This window comes from Anolis carolinensis, chromosome 1 (assembly GCF_035594765.1).
Source record: "Anolis carolinensis isolate JA03-04 chromosome 1, rAnoCar3.1.pri, whole genome shotgun sequence".
NCBI lineage: Eukaryota > Metazoa > Chordata > Lepidosauria > Squamata > Dactyloidae > Anolis > Anolis carolinensis.
The window spans coordinates 119,058,428-119,081,459 of record NC_085841.1 but is presented as its reverse complement, the minus strand read 5'-3'; the positions used below and the strand labels follow the sequence as shown (position 1 = coordinate 119,081,459).

The 23,032-nt window shown below is 39.7% G+C and overlaps 1 protein-coding gene across 8 annotated transcripts in view; it reads left to right on the top strand.

Annotated features, from left to right (window-relative positions):
- The first annotated feature begins 505 nt into the window (after positions 1–505).
- The window catches only part of bckdhb (branched chain keto acid dehydrogenase E1 subunit beta), a 102,692-nt gene continuing 80,165 nt past the window's right edge, over positions 506–23,032 (top strand). For 7 of the 8 annotated variants that reach the window (XR_010006407.1, XR_010006408.1, XR_010006406.1 and 4 more), the window contains exons 1-9: positions 508–711; positions 5,277–5,354; positions 5,763–5,831; positions 6,412–6,545; positions 7,668–7,823; positions 14,094–14,202; positions 16,830–16,927; positions 19,429–19,539; positions 22,576–22,662. Coding sequence is in view for 4 of the 8 variants with exons in the window: in XM_062981385.1 (XP_062837455.1) it covers positions 570–711; positions 5,277–5,354; positions 5,763–5,831; positions 6,412–6,545; positions 7,668–7,823; positions 14,094–14,202; positions 16,830–16,927; positions 19,429–19,539; positions 22,576–22,662 (984 nt within the window). In the remaining 4 variants the exon portion in view is untranslated. Of the gene's footprint in view, positions 712–5,276; positions 5,355–5,762; positions 5,832–6,411; positions 6,546–7,667; positions 7,824–14,093; positions 14,203–16,829; positions 16,928–19,428; positions 19,540–22,575; positions 22,663–23,032 lie in introns of all 8 variants that reach the window. The other variant, XM_062981393.1, reaches the window with a different exon arrangement.

Sequence of the window (23,032 nt, the reverse complement as noted above, 5' to 3'; positions counted from 1 at the left end):
AATCAAGGTGTTCAATTTAAATATATACATCTGCCTCAGGCAGACGAGTTCTTTCTCCCACCTTGGACCTTCCACAGATATATAAAGCTCACTTGTTTAGTTTCCAACAGATCTCACAACTTCTGAGGACGATAGCCATAAATGTGGGCGAAACGTCAGGAAAGAATGCTTCTGGAACATGGCCATACAGCCCGGAAAACTCACAGCTATCAATGATGCATTTACCATTCAAGTACAAAAATTAACCAGGAAACTCCCTTTTTCGACCTTAGCAGTGTTAGTCTATTCTTTTAGTCTATGATAACATCATACTTTCCCAACTTTTCCTCAACGAGTGCCGTTCATCCCCCCAAACCAAGCAGCGCTCTCACTACGCGCATGCGTATTACAGCGCCTCCTTCCCCCTCAGCCGGGCTCTTTCTCTCCGTTTTCGCACAACACTGCCACCCCAGTAGGAAAGGATTCTGATTGGCTCCTTCCATGCTCGTGCCCAGCCAATGGGAAACCCCCTAGCCTCTCGCGCCCGGTGTCCTCCTCCCAGCAAGACAGCGTGTGGTGTAGGGTCCGACATGGCCGTTGCCGGGCTCGCGCTGCGCCGGGGGGCAGCGGCGGTTGCTTCGCCCCTTCACCTGCGCTTCATTGCGCTTCATCCGCCCCGTAGGCACGCGGCGCATTTCACTTTCCAGCCGGACCCGGAACCTTCCCAATATGGTGAGATAGGCTAGCTCCTCTTTGCCGTCATAGGGCGGGATGGCGAAGCACCGCACTCTCTTTCCCCTTTCCCGTGCAATGGTATCTTCCGGGCTGAGGGGTTGGAACACTTGAGGCGGAAAAGTGGACCATACCATTCTGGGCGCGGGGGGCGTCGTTCATTTGAAGGACAACCGCTCCTTCTTCACAAGGACTACACTAAAGTTTTCCTCCTAGTTGCGGCCGCCTTGTGCTCATGACGAAACTTTCGCTTAACTTGAGGGAAGATTGAATATTTTATTGAATTTAAAGCAACACTGAGTATTTCTTCCCCCTCCCCCGCCATTGCCCGAAATGGTACAGTCCTTTCCGCTGTGTTACTAATACCTGATCCTGCTGAGCACACGGAGCCAGCCTCAGTTTACCTTCAGTTGAGGTTATGGTTGCGTCTCCATTGTAGAATTAATGCGGTTTGACACCACTTCCACCGCCATGGCTGAATACTATGGACTCCAGGGAGTTTTTTAAAAAAAATAAGTTATTCTCCCTTCTCTGCCAAGAATGCTGGTGCCTCCCTAAATTACAAATCCCAGGATTCCACAGCATTCAGCCATGATGTCAGACTACACTAATTCTAAAGCAGTGGTTCTCAACCTGTGGGCCCCCAGATGGGTTGACCTTCAGCTCCCAGAAATCCTAACAGCTGGTAAACTGGGAGTTGGTAAACTGGTAATCCTAATAGCTGGTAAACTGGGATTTCTGGGAGTTGAAGCCCAAAACACCTGGGGACCCACAAGTTGAGAACCACTGTTCTAAAATGTAGTCTACCCTATGTTGGCTTTCACACAGCACAATTCTGAAGTCACCATGATTCCACTTTTAACTGCCACAAAAACATGTGAAGTCCTGAGATGTGCAGTTTAGGGAGGGCTAGAATGGGCCCTTTGTATCTGCGATGGTTTGGTGCCCATGTATACAAAAATCAGTGGAGGCTCAAGTCTCGTTATACACAATGGTGTCCTGCATACAAAATAGCAAAATCAGCATTTGATTTTTCAATTTTGGCAGTTACATTTTTTAAACTGTGGAGGGATGAATCCCTACATGCAGACTCAATTGATAATAATAATAATAATACATTAATAATAATAATAATAATCACGGCAATTCACAAAACAACAAAAGTACAGCCCCCCCCCAACCTCAAAATTTGACAACACAACCCATCATCCACGCCTCAAGGTTGATACAACAAAAAGAAAAGAAAAATAAAGTCCTAATTAGAGGGAGAGCAATATTTTTTTTATCCAATTGCTGCCAGTTTAGAGGGCTAATCTCTGCCCACTTGGTTGCCTAGCAACCAAGGGACAGCCAGGTTTCAGTTAGGGGACAGGCTGATTTAGGCCTCACTTAGGCTTCTTCCACAGATTATCTAATTTGCACTGGATTATATGGCAGTGTAGACCCAAGGCCCTTCCACACAGCTATATAACCCATTTATAATCTTATATTATCTGCTTTGCACTGGATTATCTTGACTCCACACTACCATATAATCCACTTCAGTGTGCATTTTATACAGCTGTGGAGAAGGGGCCTCAGATAATCCAGTTCTGAGCAGATAATATAAGATTAGAAATATACAGTAGAGTCTCACCTATCCAACGTAAACAGGCCGGCAGGATAAGTGAATATGTTGGATAATAAGAAGGGATTCAGGAAAAGCCAATTAAACATCAAATTAGGTAATTGTTATACAAATTAAGCACCAAAACATCATATTATACAACAAATTTGACAGAAAAAGTAGTTCCATGCGCAGTAATGCTATGTAGTATTTACAGTAGAGTCTCACTTATCCAACACTCGCTTATCCAACGTTCTGGATTATCCAACGCATTTTTGTAGTCAATGCTTTCAATATATCGTGATATTTTGGTGCTAAATTCATAAATACAGTAATTACTATATAGCATTACTGTGTACTGAACTACTTTTTCTGACAAATTTGTTGTCTAACATGATGTTTTGGTGCTTAATTTGTAAAATCATAACTTAATTTGATGTTTAATAGGGTTATCCTTAATTCCTCATTATCCAACATATTCGCTTATCCAACGTTCTGCTGGCCCGTTTATGTTGGATAAGTGAGACTCTACTGTACTGTATTTACAAATTTACCACTAAAATATCACAATGAATTTAAAACACTGACTACAAAAGCATTGATTATGAAAAGGCAGACTGCGTTGGATAATCCAGAACATTGTATAAGCGAATGTTGGATAAGTGATATTCTTCTTTAATATGAAATAATTACTGGGATAGAATAATGCAGAACAATATAATCTCTAAAACCAGGACAGTAAATAAACAGGGGAATTCCATACAGGAAACAATCAGAGCCAGCTAACACCTCCCAACAAAGTATTCCCATCATCAAAGTCTGGCAAATCCTGTTTTCTCAGGGCCACAGACAGTAGAAGCACATAAAATATCGCAAACAACACCACTCTGAAAACAAGGGAATTCCAGTCAGGAAACAATCAGGGCCAGCCAACACCTCCCAACAAAAAATTCACTCAGGGAAGAAACAGCCAGGCTTTAAAGCTGCAAGGCCATTACATCCTATTCATTTTTCCTAATTGCAGCATTCATACTTGCCTCCAACAAACAAAAAAACCAATCAGAAATATTGTATATTCACAACCTTTAGGAAATAATATCCCCTGATGGCGCAGCGTGTTAAAGCGCTGAGCTGCTGAACTTCTGGACCGAAAGGCCACAGGTTTGAATTGGGGGAGCGGAGAGAGCCCCCACTGTTAGCTCCAGCTTCTGCCAACCCAGAAGTTTGAAAACATGCAAATGTGAGTGCATCAATAGGTACTGCTCCGGCGGGAAGGTAACGCCGCTCCATGTAGTCATCCCACATGACCTTGGAGGAGTCTATGGATAACGCCGGCTCTTTGGCTTAGAAATGGAGATGAGCACCAACCTCCAGAGTAAGACACGACTGGACTTAATGTCAGGAGAAAACCTTTACCCTTGACCTTAACTACCACCAGTTCCTCAATACTTTATTTCCCATACCACCAGACTTCGCCACAGCAACGCGTGGCCGGGCACAGCTAGTAAACTTATAAAGCTAAATAAAAATAATACATAATTGAACTTAAATAAACATAATATAACCCATCACACACAATTTCCTCAGGCTGAAGTAGGTGTCTGATTTTTAGGTGAGGATATATATAAAGGTGTACTAGTCTTCCTCCTCTCCAAACCAGAAAGCCTAGCATTGCATGTAACGTTGCCATGACAGTTAAAAGAGGAAATTGTATAGCTACTGATATACTGAATACCATGGTGGGAGAAAGGTGAGATATAAATTAAATTAATAAATAAACCAATATGAAAGGGCCTTGGATGAGTGTATAGCCTGGATTTGGGCCCTTTGAACTCTCACCTACATTGCTTTGTAGCCCTATACTGGGCTGTTGGGGGAAAATACTGTTTCTTGGCGCCTGTAATGGAAGAGGTAGAAGTATTTGCCCCAGATGTGGACTAATATCAGAGTTCATATTTGAGCATGGCTATGATTGCATTAATAAAAATAACATTGGGCAGTTTTATAGTGGTTATGATGGAGAATGTGGTACTTAGAATCGTAGAGTTGGAAGGGATCACAAGGGACATCTAGTCCAAACCCCCGCCTTGCAGGAATACAGAATCACAACACTTCTAAAAGATGCCCATCCAACCTCAGTTTAAAGACTTCCAAAGAAGGAGAGTCCAGCCCTCCCTCCAAAGTCATCTATTCTGCTGTTGAACAGATCTACATTTTTATTGCTCCTCACTTTTGTTTCACAACCTATGTGGATTATAAATGTCATTTCCTAATTGGTTCTATCTTTACAACATGGAAAATTTTATTAAACTACAAAAACTTTGTTTTTTTTTTTTGGGGGGGGGGGGACATCCTGCAGAACATTTGGCTATAGTTTTTCAGTGAATATCTCATAGAGTCTCAACCAATTCAACATAGTTTTGGCACCCACAAAAACTAAGTAAGCCACAAATAATGTACTTTGAAAGTAGGCACCACACAATTAAACAGGAAACAACACTTTCAAACCAGGGACAGATTTTTTTTTCAAATTTTGTTACATAGTGTTATGTGCCTGAATAAGAATACTGAACTTGAACTTCCCAGACAGTTTTTTTGTTCACTGTTTAAAATTTCAGCATATAGGATTCAGATACTTGAGAGTAGTAACTATTAGATTTGCATATTGAACATATTGAAGCACTGGTGGCTTCATGCTTAGAATTGTGATATACTTGGTGGGTTTCCTTCTATTGTTGTAATGGTTTGCTTGATTAGCGGTGAGAGCCAACATCTAGTAGAGGATAATTTTCAGTATGGTCTCAGGAAGCCCCAAAATCATTTGGAAGAATGTGGAAAATTACTGTTGATTTCCAGAGGGACCATGTTGGTTTGGTGGGTGGCAGTATTGAAAGTATTTGATATTTATCAAATAAATATACCATACCATTTGGGTTATCTACATCTTCTCCCTGTACAGGCCAGACACAGAAAATGAACCTTTTCCAGTCTATAACAAGTGCCTTGGATAATGCCTTAGCCAGAGATCCTACTGCAGGTATTATTTTTACTTTGGAGATAACTTGCTTAGAGGCTTTATTTGTCGATTACACACTCTTAAATGTGAAGCATCCTGGTTTTCTCTCGCTTTTATCACAGATTTTACCATTGTATATGAGAATTGTCTTTCTGCATTGGATCTTGTTGCTGTACTAGAATTTTTTTCTCATTGAAGCAGGCTGTAGCGGCTTACACATACAAAAGCATATAGCTAGATTTTGAGAAGGAAAGTATAAAGATTGCCTTGGCTTCTGACAAATTAGTAGGGAAGCCTTGTGTCATGGGAAACCTGTAAAACTGAATTTGACATTTCTTCCTCTTATTTTTTGTAAACATTATAATTCTCCTTGTCTATTAACCCATGTTTGAGCAAGTATTTATTTAATTCCTTATTGTGTACCTGCAGTAATATTTGGAGAAGATGTGTCCTTTGGTGGAGTCTTCAGATGTACTGTTGGCTTGAGAGACAAATACGGTGAGTTTACAATGTGTGATGAATAATTTATCAGATTGCTGTACAGGTTCCTTTTTCCTGTTTGAGCCTTCTTATATGATAAAACTTTAAGAAGTTGTTCTTTATGAAATTATGGCTCCATTTTCATATCTGAAACCGAAGTTTAAAAACAAACTATTGTGCTACAGTCTTAGATTTTTTTAAATTTGTCATAGATGTAAGTAATTGAAGCAGAATAGAGATTGTTTCAGTCTGGGCCTATGACAAGAACTGGAAATGATAAACAGTCTTAAATCTGATAAACAAGTAGAACACAATAGATATTGGCATGTTAATCTATCTGAACCTGAAAAAAATGGATATGGAGGTGTTTTGAGCCCACCTGTTTTACTTGTATTACACCATAAGGGAGAACTTGTGCATATATTTTAAACTTTAATGCTTAATTTCCAGATTTTTTCTCTTTCCTCACTATTTCTAACTTAGAAGTAATTCATATAACACTTATCACCTTGCAACCCCTATCTTTATTTGATACCATGTATTCAAAAGTATAGAAACCTTTTTTTAAAAAGTTCATTAAAATATTTAATTTTTGTAGGTAAAGATAGAATCTTCAATACTCCCTTGTGTGAACAAGGAATTGTAGGATTTGGCATTGGAGTTGCTGTTGCTGGTGCTACTGCAATTGCTGAAATCCAGTTTGCTGACTACATTTTTCCAGCCTTTGATCAGGTTAGTGTATATTTTTGGATGTGGAAGATGAGAAAAAAAATCAGTGCTCTCAAGTTATTTCCCTGTAAAGTAATGAAAGTGGTCACAGACAAAATTGAAACATAAAGCAGTGAAGCAGACTTTGGAAATGCGAAACTGCCAGACCTGTGGGAAATTTTGCATACTGATGTTGCTGCTGCTTCTAATACACAAAAATAATGTATGCTACTTTCATAAATCAAATAGTATAAGTAAGTGGCTCTCAACCTATGGGTCCCCAGATGTTTTGGCCTTCAGCTCATATAAATTCTAACAGCTGGTAAACTGTTTGGGATTTCTGGGAGTTGTAGGCCAAAACACCTGGGGACCCACAGGTTGAGAACCACTGGTTTATGTCCATCAATGTATGAGTTAGTTGTTATTTATTATGAAAAGAATTGTAAAATAAAGATAGGGTTGTATTTGGGTTTACTTGTTACTTCTAGGAATGTGAAGATTCCCTCAGTGAAATTGGGCTAAAAATGAATTAGATCACCCAATTATTAATCACATGTGAATGGTGAAAGATATAGTTTAAAAATATAATGCTTCCCAACCCTCTGAGGAATTAATCATATAATCATAGAGTCGGAAGAGACCCCAAAGGCCATCCAGTTCAACATTTGCATTGCAGGAAAAAAACAATCAAAACATCCCTGACAGATTTCCATCCAACCTTTAAACCTCCAGAGAAGGAGACTCCTCTGCACTCTGAGGCAGCATATTCCACTGTTGAACAGCTCTTACTGTGTCAGAAAGTTCTTCCTAATGTTTAGGTGGAATCATTTTGCTTGTAATTTGAATCCATTGCTCCATGTCCTTGTCCCCCGGGCAGCAGAAAAGAAGCTTACCTCCTCAATGTGACATTCTTTGAGATATTTAAACATGGTTGTCATGTCCCCTCTGATGGGAAAGATATACCAGATGGCTTTTTTCATTTAATACTGGACATTCTCCTTATTCTTACTCTTTGGAGTGTTTCGGTTCTGCTTAACTTTGGATTATTGAACAGAAACTGAAAACCCTGATATAGGAGAAAATATATAAAATATAATGTGTGTTTGTATGCACACATATTTACATGCAAACACATTTTTTCTACAGATTGTTAATGAGGCTGCAAAGTATCGTTATCGTTCTGGAGATCTCTTTAATTGTGGAAGTCTGACAATAAGAGCTCCTTGGGGTTGTGTGGGGCATGGTGCTTTATATCATTCCCAGAGCCCAGAAGCCTTTTTCGCTCATTGCCCAGGACTAAAGGTACAGTAAGGATTTTACCATATTGTTGTGTGTGTTTTCTTTTCTCATATATATTTTTCCATAGTGACTTAAGACATAACTGCATTAACTTGTGCATAGATCTGATACATTTTCTGCTAGAATATGTCTCTTCAAAGAAAAGCTTTTCAATTAATTTGCAAACCTCAGTGTAGCATATTCATCTGAGAACTTCTTGCCCAGCTTCTTGCCCAGGTTCCGGCCCAGCTTATCTGTCCGAATGTGTCCCCTGCTATGACCCACCTCGAAGCTTAAGATCGTCAGGTGAGGCCCTGCTCACGGTCCTGTCAGCCTCACAGGTGCAGCTGGTGGGGACGAGAGACAGGGCCTTTTCAGTAGTGGCTCCCCACCTATGGAACACCCTCCCCATTGAAGTCAGTCAGGCTCCCTCCCTCCTATCTTTCCGTAGGAAAGTCAAAACTTGGTTGTGGGGCCAGGCTTTCGAATAACAATTAGCAGCACTAATTATTATTATGTATGCTGGAACTCAATGGAAAGATCCAGTCTTTTAGACTCGGAACATGCCCATCTGTATTTTATAAGTGTTTTTATGAGTGTCTGATGTAATTTAATAACTTTTTAATTGATTCACAGTGTATTGTATAATTTTATATATGTGTTTTATTGTAAGCCGCCCTGAGTCCCCTATTGGGTGAGAAGGGCGGGATATAAATATTGTAATAAATAAATAAATAAATAAATAAATAAATAAATAAGGCTGCTGGAGAATCGTCATGTTGGTGCCTCAAATGTTAGTCCCGTTTCTGAGTGCAGGCAGTCCCCAAGTTATGAACAATACAGGTTTTGTAGGTTTGTTCTTAAGTTGCATTTGTATATAAGTTGGAACAGGTACATTTTTAAGTGTAGCTCCAGCCAAGTCTCTGTCTTTGGATAGTATAGGGAAGGGTTGACACCCCTGTGTTTTTTTGTTGCTGTGTGTGGCCCTTGTTCAGAAGATTTCATTTCACTTTCTATCCCTGTGAACATTAGATTTTGAAAATTTTGGTTTATTGTGGAAACAAGGATTGGTGCTAAAGCTTCAGTGGAAACCTTTCCCCCCATGATAATAACTCTTCCAGGAGTGAATTTCCATTCCGAGGGATACGTTTCTCTCACTTCCTGTTGCCTCGCCCCTCTTCTTAACTATGTAAGTCGGATGTTTGTAAATTGGGGACTGCATGTATATTTAATTTGCTGAATCTGGATATGGCACCAGTTTTCTCCTATCAGCTCTAGTTTTTGTGATAGAGAACATATGCCATATACCAGTCATCACGTGCTCATGCATGGAAAATCATGATAACCATATCTAAGAAACTAGAGCTGATGTGGTCTACCCAATGCAATTTTCTGAACCGGCACCTCAAATAACCCCAGGAACAGGCCTAAAAACCAAGACACCAAGAAAAGTGTTGCTTTGTTGGACTATGTAATCCATAGTAGTGCTCTGAAGATCAGAGTCATGTGTACTGCCATTAGTTAGCAGTATCAAAGACTAGCTGACCGTGATTTAAAATAATTATGGTAATTCAAGGTGGTAACATTCCAAAAGCACTGATGTCAAACGAGGGACATAAATCAAATTTCAATTAATGGAAGCATTCAGGTAATGTCATCCAGTAATGGAGCAAGCAGTACAGAACATATGAATACATCTTAGGTGCAGAATATTACTTTGCAGAGTGAATTTAAGCAGTTTTAAATTAATTGCTTTTGGATGATTGTTACAACATAGTATTATATGTTTCAGTGCTTGGTTTTCAGGATCTGTTTCTATGTAAACGAAATCATGGTTTTGCCAGTAAAACTTTCTCCCACATTAATTCCCCTAGCTACTGAAGTAAAGCATATTTGTGGGGTGGATATCCCGACTGTGGCCTTCAGAGCCTCATGTTAGGCCTCATGGGGTGGGTGGTGTAAAGATGTCATGATCATTGTGTTTTATTCATGATTGCTATGTTTAGGTTGACTGTTTAAGGTTATATATTTCAGCTATTCTTATACAGAAGTTGGGAGCCTCTAAGGCATGGCCAGGAAAAGGGGCGTGGCTTCACCTTGCTGGTGGAAGCCTTAGAATTCAAATTTAGCAGTTGGAATTGGGCAGTTGGAGTTTGACGGTTGACCAGAGCAGTTGGTTCTGTTCAGTGGGAAAGGAGTGAGATCGAGAGAAGGGATTGTGGGAGGAAGTTGAGCAGCTAGAGAGTTTTAGCGGAGAAGGGCTAAAATTAAAGTTGCTGAGCCTTTAGTAGGGATAACTAAAGAGCTGAGGCTACATCCCTAAGTCAAGGAGGACTAGGGTTAACCAGTTAAACTCCCCAGTCCAAGTTTGATCGGGTACAGATCAACTAAGTTCAAGAAGGACAGTATTCCTAACTGAAAGAAACAAGTCATATAAAGCTGATACCATACTAAGCTCAGAGAAACTATTGAGAAATCTTGCAACACTTACTGTGCAGAAGTAACATCGTTCAACTCAAGATATAACATTCTTGCGACCATCAAGCTTTGTGCTATAAATAAACAAGTTACTGTTTCTTCAATTGTTGCTTATTATTTGAGCAAAGCATCTTTCAAAGGTGGTGGCAGCGACAACATTGAAAAGTGGGATACATAGAGGTAGAAGTTGAATCCTTCGCAGGTGGCATTATAGATAATTCTTTCTATATAAACACTTCCTTCTTGTGTTTGCATCTGAGCTCTGCATACATACAGAAGTATAGGCCCATTGCTAATATTTTCTGTCTGTATGCTGCCCTCTGCTGGTTGCATCCTAGCACTCCATACATTAAAAAAATTTTTGGGGCCCTCGTTCCTAAACAGGATAGATTGTATAGATCTATCTATCTATCTAGAATTAGATCAGTTCTATGAGGATCTGCAGCACCTACTGGATAACACACCAAAAAGAGACATTATTCTCATTACAGGAGATTGGAATGCTAAGGTGGGCAGTCAAATGATAACCGGGATCACAGGCAAGCATGGTCTGGGACAACCAAATGAAGCAGGACATAGGCTGATATAATTTTTCCAGGAAAACTCACTGTGCATAAGAAACACTCTCTTCCAACAACCTAAAAGACGGCTTTATATATGGACTTCACGAGATGATCAACACTGAAATCAGATTGACTACATCCTTTGCAGCCAAAGGTGGCGGACATCCATCCAGTTGGTGAAAACAAGACCTGGAGCTGACTGTAGTTCAGATCACAAACTTCTTATCGCAAAATTTAGAATCAGACTAAAGAGAATGGGGAAAATACACAGACCAATTAGATATGATCTCACAAATATTCCCAGTGAATATGCAGTGGAGGTGAAGAATAGATTTCAGGGACTAGATTTAATAAACAGTCCCAGAAGAACTATGGACGGAAGACCACAACATTGTTCAGGAGGCAGCAACAAAGTACGTCCCAAAGAAAAAGAAAACCAAGAAGGCATGATGGTTGTCTGCTGAGACACTGGAAGTAGCCCAAGAAAGAAGGAAGGCGAAAGGAAACAGTGATAGGGGGAGATATGCCCAACTAAACGCACAAAGAACTATTTTTAAACAAGCAATGCATGGAAGTGGAAGAAGACAATAGAATAGGAAGGACAAGAGACCTCTTCCAGAAAATCAGAAACATTGGAGGCAAATTTCAGGAAAAAATGGGCATAATCAAAAACAAAGATGACAGGGACCTAACAGAAGCTGAAGAGATCAAGAAAAAGTGGCGAGAATATACAGAAGATCTGTATAGGAAGGATAATAATTTAGAGGATAGCTTTGATGGTGTGGTGAGTGAATTAGAACCAGACATCCTGAGGAGTGAGGTTGAATGGGCCTTAAGAAGCATTGCTAATAACAAGGCAGCAGGAGATGACGGGATCCCAGCTGAGTAGTTTAAAATCTTGGTAGTGATGCTGTCAAGGTGATGCATGCCATATGCCAGCAAATATGGAAAACACAAGAATGGCCATCAGATTAGAAAAAATCAATTTATATCCCCATACCAAAAAAGGGAAACACTAAAGAATGCTCAAACTTCTGTACAGTGGCACTTATTTCCCATGCCAGTAACGTAATGCTCAAGATCCTGCAAGGCAGACTCCAGCAATACATGGAGTGAGAGTTGTCAGATGTCCAAGCTGGGTTCACAAAAGGCAGAGGAACGAGAGACCAAATTGCCAATATCCACTGGATAATGGAGGAAGCCAGGGAGTTTCAGAAAAACATCTACTTCTGCTTTATTGACTATTCTAAAGCCTTCGACTGTGTGGATCATAATAAACTATGGCATGTTCTTGGTGGTATGGGGATACCAAGTCACTTTGTCTGACTCCTGAGAAATCTGTATAAACAGATCACGGAACAACAGACTGGTTCAAGATTGGGAAAGGAGTAAGGCAGGGCTGCATACTTTCACCCTACCTATTCAACTTGTACGCAGAACACATCATGCGACGTGCAGGGCTTGACGATTCCAAGGCCGGAGTTAAAATTACTGGAAGAAACATTGACAGCCTTAGGTATGCAGATGATACCACTCTGATGGCCGAAAGTGAGGAAGAGCTGAGGAGCCTTATCACCAAAGTGAAAGAAGAAAGTGCAAAAGCTGGGTTGCAGTTAAACATCAAGAAAACCAAGATCATGGCAACTATACCTATTGATAACTGGCAAATAGAGGGAGAAAGCATGGAGGTAGTGACAGACTTTATATTTCTAGGCGCGAAGATCACTGCAGGTGCAGACTGCAGCCAGGAAATCAGAAGACGTTTACTTCTTGGGAGGGAGACCAATGGCCAACCTTGATAAAATAGTGAAGAGCAGAGACATCACACTGGCAACGAAGGTCCGCATAGTCAAAGCAATGGTATTCCCCATAGTAACCTATAGTTGCAAGAGTGGACCATAAGGAAGGCTGAGAGAAGGAAGATGGACACTTTTGAACTTTGGTGCTGGAGGAAAATCCTGAGAGTGCCTTGGACCGCAAGAAGATCCAACCAGTCCATCCTCCAGGAAATAATGCCTGGCTGCTCACTGGAGGGAAGGATATTAGAGGCAAAGTTGAAGTATTTTGGCCACATCATGAGAAGACAGGAAAGCTTGGAAAAGATCATGATGCTGGGGAAAATGGAAGGAAAAAGAAAGAGAGGCTGACCAAGGGCGAGATGGATGGATGGTATCGTTGAAGTGACTGGCTTGACCTTGAAGGAACTGGGGGCGGCGACGGCCGACAGGGAGCTCTGGCTTGGACTGGTCCATGAGGTCACAAAGAGTCAGAAACGACTATGCGACAGAGAGAGAGAGAGAGAGAGAGGGATTTATCGTGTCAGAAGTGGATTAAGGATACAGCTATAATGTATTTAAAAACACAAAGTTAAAAACTTGGCATTATACTTAGATTTCTTTTGACCAGAAGCTGGCCACTTTGAGTGCCTCTGGTGTTACCGTGAGAAAGTCCTCCATTGTGCATATGGCAGGGCTCAGATTGCATTGTAGTAAGTGGTCTGTGGTTTGCTCTTCTCCACACTCACAAGTCATGGACTCCACTTTGTAGCCCCATTTCCAAAGATTGGCTCTGCATCTCATGATCTCAGAGTGCAGTCTGTTCAGTGCCTTCCAAGTCACCCAGTCTTCTGTGTGCCCAGGGGGGAGTTTCTCATCTGGTATCAGCCATGGATTGAGGTTCCGAGTTTTAGCCTGCCACTTTTGGACTCTCACTTGCTGAGGTGTTCCTGTGAGTATCTCTGTAGATCTTAGGAAGTTGTTTCTTGATTTAAGGCTTTATCATGCAGGTTGATATGTGAACAAAGGATGGGCCGGAGATGTCAATGCCTTAGTCCTTTCTTTACTGGCTCCTACTTCCCGGTGGATTTCAGGTGATGCAATACTGGCTAAACAGTTGAAAACCCCCAATTATTTTAAGTTTGGTCTTGAAGGATATATGTGCCATGTTTGGTCCAGATCTATCAAGCCCTTGTGAATCAAACATACCAACCAGCCAATATAAACAATTTGACTTTTATATTTACAGATATAGTGTTTGCCACCATCCATTTTTGGGAATTCTCTCTCTCTCTCTATAAAAATGAATACATGGGCTCCAGTGTAGATTTGTGGGCTATGTCACGTTTTTGTGCTAATTTTGATGCCTCAGTAATGGTAATTTTTAACATTTACGTTACAAGTATAAGAAAATTGCTGAAATAGTGCTGCTTGAGAATTTTTTTTGCTTTGGCCATTAATTTATTTTCTTTTTTCAGGTTGTTGTTCCAAGAGGTCCTATTGAAGCTAAAGGTCTTTTATTATCATGCATAGAAGATAAAAACCCTTGCATATTTTTTGAACCAAAGATACTATACAGAGCAGCAGGTAAAATATGTTTCCACACAAATTTAATGTTTACATATAAAATATACTCTAATTTTTGTTTTCATTTACTCTTCAAAATAGTTTTCCAACATTTGCTTTGATATTAAAGACTTTATAATTTACCCTGTAATCCTATATTTCTTTGAAATTATATCAATTGGGTTCAGTGATGCTTCGGATGATCAGTTTGGGTTAGGTTAATGCTCCATTTGGGAGTGTTTTAGTTTGTTAGACTGTAAATTGCTTGACAGACAAAAATTAAGAAGACTTTATAGAAGATGCTAATCTTCATGTTTTGTTGTCATATATCTTTAAATAATTTCTGTCTTAAGGCAATAGTAAAGTTAACCTACCACAGGTGTTTCATGGTAGTTTTTGTTTAGAGCCAGTTTGTCCTTGCCTTCTTTTGAGACTTGACATTTTATAAATATGTTAAACCATGATATTGTGTGCCAATGTATACATGACAAGCTGGATTTAAACTGAGCTCATGATAAATGCAATTAAATCAGTAGGACTTTGTTTTGGTAAAATATGAATGTAAAATGCCACCAGCAAGTCTATGATTTCAGATTGGGGATTATTTCACTGTTTTATTTGGGAGATTTAATATTGGCCAAACAGAGTTTATAGATAAACTGGCCATAGAGGTGGAAGAGTTTTATGTTTCTAGTAAAGGGATTTTTTTCGATACACTGATGTTATACTTTCACATATATATAAAAGAATATTTATAAGCTGCCTTTCACTATTCATACATATTGACATATATAACATATTAAAACCACATTTTTACAATGAATAATATTAAAAGCAGAGCAACAATACCTTAATATTAAGGGAGTGAAACTGAAATATAACTGTTCCGTTATTGGGTGGAGGCTACTAGAGGGCACTAGAGAGAGGGATAGTCCATTTTATTGGGGGGGGGGGAGTTGAAGGAGGAAATCCATTTCCCCTGTTTTCACTGCTTATTCCCCTTCCCCACTTCCCATATGGATGGGAGAAATAACAGGAAAACAGGGGGGAATTGACCTTCCACTCCCATAAAATGGATTATCCTTCACTCTTTAATGCCCCCTAGTGCCCTCCGCCTCAATAATGGAACAGTACCAAGAAAATAAGTGATTGGTTCTAGGCTTACTGTATATACTCAAGTATAAGCCGACCCGAATATAAGCTGAGGCACCTAATTTTTACCACAAAAACTGGGAAAACGTATTGACTCGAGTATAAGACGAGGGTGGGAAATGCAGCAGCAACTACTAGTAAATTTCAATAATAAAAATAGATATTAATAAAATTACATTAATTGAGGCATCAGTAGCTTAACTGTGTTTGAATATTTACATAAAACTGTAATTTAAGATAATAAGAATTTAATAAGATAAGATTGTCCAACTCTGATTACCTACCTACTCGAGTATAAGCTGACCTGAATATAAGCCGGCCAGGACACTCACTTGAGTATAAGCCTAGGGAAGCTTTTTCAGCCCTAAAAAGGGCTGAAAAATTAGGTTTATACTCGAGTATATACAGTAATCTGTTAACATTAATAGGTATTAAGTTTTCACTGATCTGAATCACATCTACAAATTCTGGACCAATCTGAAAGTCTTTAGATGTGCAGAATTAATACTAATACAGTAGAGTCTCACTTATCCAACCCTCGCTTATCCAAGGTTCTGGATTATCCAAGCCATTTTTGTAGTCAGTGTTTTCAATATATAGTGATATTTTGGTGCTAAATTAGTAAATACAGTAATTACAACATAACATTCCTGCCTATTGAACTACCTTTTCTGTCACATTTGTTGTATAACATGATGTTTTGGTGCTTAATTTGTAAAATCATAACCTAATTTGATGTTTAATAGGCTTTTCCTTAATCCCTCCTTATTATCCAAGATATTCGCTTATCCAAGCTTCTGCTGGCCCATTTAGCTTGGATAAGTGAGACTCTACTGTAGTAAAAAAATATACCCTTGAATTGCAAAGGGTGGTAATGGTTGAAGAGTGAGACTTGTGAATGTGGGAATAAGCAATGCGATTTTATGTTATGATTTTCATAATGTAAACATAGAATGCTGCTACCGTATACTTATTCAAAGGAAATCTGCTTTTACGAAAACATGCATATTTAAATAAAGGTGTTTGATTATAATTTTAAAATTGGCATTGCTGTGCTGTGTCAATAGCACATAGGGGCAGCATCGGGGGAAAAACAGTCATCTTGACATTATCATGGTTTAAGTATCTCATGATGAATCTATTCTTACGCCTCGTGACCTTTTCAGTTTAATGTAATTCTGCCACATACGACATGAGCAGTGTAGAAATAAATGACTTGCATCATTGGTTGTTATAGTGACATAGCAGGTAAGATGGAAAAACTAGTTGTTTGTAATCAGGGTTCAGATGTTTTCCTACATCAATGGCAAATAAAAACTATGAAAAATGCATAGAATGAGGGAATGGGTCTATCAGGCTGTATGTAGAAAATCCAGAATTTTGTATCCCATTTACTAAGGGTCAATAAGATGTGTTGTTTCATGAGTTTAGTTACCTGTATGTTTATGTGTTTTACATTTAGAAAATCTAAATTACTTTGTTTTCCATTTTTTTAGTGGAGCAAGTTCCAGTGGAACCATACTATATTCCGCTTTCTCAAGCAGAAGTACTTCAGAGTGGAAGTGATGTTACACTAGTGGCTTGGGGTACTCAGGTCAGTAAGACTTGAGATACTAGTGGGTTTTGAAATAAATATTAAGAATATTTCCTGGTAGTGTTCTTTTAAACAACAGTGATGGGGATTAAAACTGGAAAAGTAAAATAAACAGGGCTGGAAATTAGCTTCAGTTTCCATTTAAATCAGTGTCACTTAAATTAACTCTTCACTAATTATTTCCTTTTCACATTATTTCAGCAGAACTTGCATGTAACTGACATAGTTTAGACCTTTATGTAATAAGGGCAACAATTTTCATAATCCAATTTAAATCCAGTTTCTAACAGTAGAGTAGACCATTTGAATCAGTTACTGAATATGAAGTTGACACACATATATACATTTCTTGGATTTTATTGTAGTAGGCACTGTAGCACTTTGCTCTAAGTTTAGGGTTTCAGCTACAGAAGAAGCCTCAACATTAATTAATTCATTAGTGTGCGTGTTCACACACACACATGCGTGCACATACATCTATATATATAAAAGAGTGATGGAATCGCGGCACCGAGCAAAACAACTAAACTACGCCCCCCCAACCTTGAAATTGGACAACACAAACCATCATCCACGCCTCTAGGTTGATACAATAATAAATCCCGTCAAAAACCTCCATGGGACCTTAAAACCCCAGCCGTCAGCCTGGCTGGAAGGCCGCGGAGTAAACATTGTCAGGCTGTGGCGGGGCCCCAGCAGGCGTGGAACAACCCCCCCCAAGCACCACCTCCTCCATGTGCCACAGGCCAGAGAGAGGCCCCCCCCCCGACCCACCTCAGCCTCCCGAGGCCGCGAGGCCCCAAGGTTTCCTTTCTTTTTTTGAGATGTGGAGGCCTGCAGAGCTGAAGGCGGGGGGGGGGCTTCCAGAAAGGCCCCCCCCCCTCCCCACGAAGACCATCACAGCCTCCTCCGTGCCCCGCAGGCCTCAGGGCGGCCCCGGCCACGAGAGAGCCGGAGCCCGAACCTTCCCCCCCAAGATCCACCTCCGCCTCCCACCAGGCCGGAGGGAGGCCGCAAGGACCAAAGTTTCCTTTCTTTTAACTCTTTTCTTTTGGAGATAAACGCCTCAAGGCTGGGAAGCGCCCTGGCCCCAAGGAGGGAGGCCCCCAGGCCGCAATGTTTGGGTTTAGTTTTTTTTTAGATGGAGGCCTCTAAATTCCAGAAAGGAAACCAACAGGGTCAGCTAACACCTCCCAACAAAGGATTCCCCCAGGCAGGAAGCAACAATATAATCTCTAAAATCAGGACATTAAATAAAGAACAACACTCTGAAAATGGGCATTCCAGAAAGGAAACAACTGGGCGAGCTAACACCTCCCAACAAAGGATTCCCCCAGGCAGGAAGCAACAATATAATCTCTAAAATCAGGACATTACATAAAGAAAACACTCTGAAAATGGGCATTCCAGACAGGAAACCAACAGGGCCAGCTAACACTTCCCAACAAAGGAATCCCCCAGGCAGGAAGCAACAATATAATCTCTAAAATCAGGACATTACATAAAGAAAACACTCTGAAAATGGGAATTCCAGACAGGAAACCAACAGGGCCAGCTAACACCTCCCAACAAAGGATTCCCCCAGGCAGGAAACAATCAGGCTTCCAAACAGCAAGGCTATTCAGTGCTGTTCAGCCTACTCAAGCAAGATTTCCCCTTCATAGTACACCCTCAGGGTTTCAAGCCATGAGGCTACTTCGTCTCATTCAGCCTGCCCAAGAAAGGATGCCCCTATGTAGAAAGCAGTCAGTCTTTGAAACAGCGAGGCTATTCAGTGCCATTCAAATTGGCTAAAAAACCATTTCCCTACAACGCAAGTACCCAGCCTTCCAAGCAGCAAACCTATTCCATTATATTCCACCTCACCAAACAAGGATTCACGTAAGGAGAAAACACCCAGACTTTAAGACTGCAAGGCTATTCACTGCTATTCCAACTGGTCAACAAATGATTCCCATCAGCCACAGCAACGCGTGGCCGGGCAGCTAGTATCATATCTATGTTTTAATGGCTTTAATTTATACATGCCCTTATCATATAGTAGATGCCTGCAGCATAACCTCATTCAATTGGAGTTACAGTGGGAAAAGCTTTGGAGAGTTGATATGAGCTGATGGAGGTTCTTGGAGCTCTTTTATAGCACCATCACTAAGTAGCCAATCTCCTAGTAGTTTGGAAAAAGGGGAATGTGTTAAGCAGAATTGACTGAAGATGTTTACAGCTTTGTCAAGGAGTACACTCAATCCCATCATGCTTTTCCCCGTCCTTTTGTTAAGAGGGCTGTTGGGAGAGGCTTGCTAAGATGGGTGAAGTAAAGCTACCAAACATGGAGATCTTTCTAGTATTTTAGGAATTGCAGAAAGGGTATCAAGAACAATTGAGAATATTTTTTTCTGACAGTATATTTAGATTTGCATCTCTTCAACATTTGATGAAATTCAAAGCTTTTACAATGACATACATGAATACACTGTGCTTGTCCCATTTTCCATAATATGTAGGTTCATGTTATCAAAGAGGTAGCAGTTATGGCTCAGGAGAAGCTTGGTGTTTCCTGTGAAGTAATTGATTTGAAGACAATTATTCCTTGGGATGCAGAGACTATATGTAAGGTGAGTTCATGTAACATTAGAGAATGCAATCGTACTTGATTATGTAGTATTTGTTTATTAGTTATTAGTTCAACCTGTCAGAACTAGGTTGAAAACTCTGCATAAGACAGTTTACTATGGAAACATTTAATATTTGGTGAACTCTAAGGTATAAATAAAGATGGCAAGTGGATAGGCCTCTTAGATATGTCTTTAACAATCGAGGGATTACTCTTGAACTATTTTGCTTATCACTTCATTTCTCTATAGTTTATATAAGGTGAATGATCACTTTGAAGACTGGTGATTTCAACAGTACAGGCAGCAGTGAGCTGTTCTATACTTACTGTATATATTCTTCTATAAATTGACTTTATGTATAACCTGAGGGCAGGTTCAGGGGTTTCAAATTAATGGATTTTGATATGACCCATGGATAAGTCAAGGGTTATTCCTTAGAGAGGGGGAAAGCACCAATACTGTCTCAGAGGGCAGCTTCCTCTTGGCTATTGCCATTTCCCCACCCAGGCCTTTTAAAAGGCCTGAAGTGGTGCTGCAATGTAGAGTAGGGTGTGGTGTAGTGGTGGAGCCAGTGTTTCTTTTAGGTTCTTCCAGGATAGACATAGATCTTGTCTTTCACCATGCTACTCAGAGAAGAAGTTGGTTCCTTTTTAAAAAATAATAAGAGTTAAGGTACATTGATAAGTCAACCCAGGTTTTTGAGGTTGATTTTTTTTGTCTAAAATTTCTAGATTTATACATAAGTATATAGGGTAATTTGACTGGTCCTAGTTCAGCAGACATGCAGATTGCTACCAGGCTCCTGTACAAAAGCTTTGGCAAATTGGTAGACCTTGTAAATGTTTGAACTTTTCTGGTTTGCATTTGAGATTCCCGGACCATATATGTGGTATGACACGTTGGAAGAATAGGACTTTATATAGAGAAAAATACCAATTGTATTTCTATTCTACATAGATTCACATCTAGACGTATTCTGTTGATTTCAGAAACAACTAGCAAAATGAGTCATGTGATTGATCACATAATCTGAACGTTTTTGGTGTGATTATTATAATAATTCTACACCACTAGAGGCCACTGGAGATTAAACTGAGTTTTGGCTCTGCTGTATTAATTGTACTTTAAAGGGCATGGCTTCCTTCTTTAGATGTTTTGGATTTCAATTAACATAAGTCCTTCCCAACATGACCAGTTTTCAGGAATAATAAAGGCTGTAGCCCAAAATATCTGGAGTGTGCTGGGTTGGAGAATGTTGTTTTCTATCCACTAATTTGATTTTATATAGTATTTTCATCCTAAGATTTGATAGTGAGAAGGCCACCTGGAGACTATGGCAGTATCACTGCATTTGTGGCCATGTTTGCAGGCTATATTCAGAAATTGGTCTGGAACAATTGGTCACCCCAGTGCTTTTTAAAGAAAAAATAGAACCATGTCATGTTATGTATAATTAAATTGTGTGATGTAGCAAATCACCATGATGAGTAAGTCAAATAAACCTTCATATTCAAAAAATGCATTTGAGGTAGCTTTATTTTGTTGAGTCTTCTGATTATAATAAGCTTTGGTTAGAAATGAACCAAATTAGTTTTTAAACAGTTACACAGTTTTTTGGTCTATGAATCTTCTGGTACACGGGTGAAAGAGTGAGTAGGTAACTGGTGCATCTTACCAGTTTTGTGACCCCACAAAAGATGCAAGACTTTCGAACTACATAGTGAAAATCTCCATGATATAAAATTCATTATGAGTAGCTGTATTTTGTATATTCTACTTGCTTACACAGAAAAGGTTTAGTATTGTTACTGATTTGTTGATGCTTTCTGAGTGAGTCATGTCTATTTGTTGTCCAGGATCTTAAATTGCAGCACTATATTAATGATGTGTTCCTTTAAATACGGTACATTTTGAATGAAATAATTATAACATCGTATATAAAATGTTGAATACACAACTGTGATAGCCACAATCTTATTTTAATCATTTGGAAAGTTTGACTTAACCACCAAATTGCTGGTATTTTCCTCCAGATAAAATATTGCATGGGTGTTAAAATTAAAGAGTGTGACCGTTGCGTATATAAATGTTTTCTGCACTGTGTGCACACATAAAAATCATTGTTCCTTAGGGTAGAAGTGAAATATGCTGATGAGTTCTGTGTTGAAACAAGTAATAAGAGTAAGATAAAACTGCTTCTTTTATTCCGCACTTGCAGCTAAAGATGTTGCAGTGTTAAAAAGCAATAAATTCTGGTTGGGTGAGGACATTACATAACTTTTTATTGATCCTGTATTTGCATCAATTGGGAGGATTGTACACTGGTGAAATAATTGATCAGACAGTGTGAAGTTCAAATTTCACTCAGTGAAATGTATTTGGGTAGTAATGGGGCATGGAGTCAAGGAGACAGGGGAAAAATAGAAGCTATAGTTCAAATAACATCAGAAGCTGAAGTCTGTGGGAGAACTGGAAACAAAGGCTGAAAGTCATTTGAGATAACTGCTTGAGATGTTCTCTGTAGGGGGAAAGGGAGATTCTTGAAGCAACCTTCAATTTAGAGCTATGACTAAGTAGCTGGCTCTGAGCTTGCACCAGAATGAAGACAGTAAACTAAGTTATTGAAGCCTATCATTGAGAAAACTCAAAAGATAATTGGATAATGGTTGATTGTGAGAGATTTAATATGCTTTCTTATGGGAGAAGGAAGTGTGTGTGTGTTTGTGTATGTATAGTATTTATATCTCACCCTTCAACTACAAAGACCCTCAGAGCATCTTGCAATAATTTCCTAAAACAGAGAACTTTAGATTCATAATAGGTCATTTATTTAATGAATTGTATCTTTCTACATTTATATGATTGAGTTTGTAGTAATTGATAGTTGGAATTACAGCTCAAATTTGTGATGAGATATTCTGCAGATACAAAGTTCAACAGTAGTGATCTAGTTTTATTCCTAATTTTGCATAATTTGTATATTCTGTTTACAAAAAGTGATTGCTTATTTTGTTTTAAAAATGTTTTTTTTTACAGTCTGTAACCAAGACAGGACGGTTGCTGATCAGTCATGAAGCCCCTGTTACAGGAGGTTTTGCATCAGAAATTAGCTCTACAGTTCAGGTAATATATTGTTTATGGCAGGGGTCCCCAAACTACAGCCTGCGGGCAACATGGGGCCCCCTGAGGCCATTTATCCGGCCCCTGGCCTTTCCTCCTAAGCAGCTGACTGGTCCTGGGCGGGAGGGAGGAACAGCAAAGAGGAGGAAGGCTGCTGCTGCTACTGCTTCTTCTTAAGAGGTGCTGCTTCTGCTGGCTTGGCAGCGGGCAAGCAGGGGAGGGACTTTAGGACCTGCTTGCTCTCCTCCTTTTCCTTGCCTTCCTTCCTCTTCTGAAGCAGCCTCTGCCGTTGCTTTGGAAGAGAAAGCAAGAGAGGAATAGGAATAGGAGAATGGCGAGCGGGCGCCTAAAGTCCCTCCCCTGCCTGCTGCTT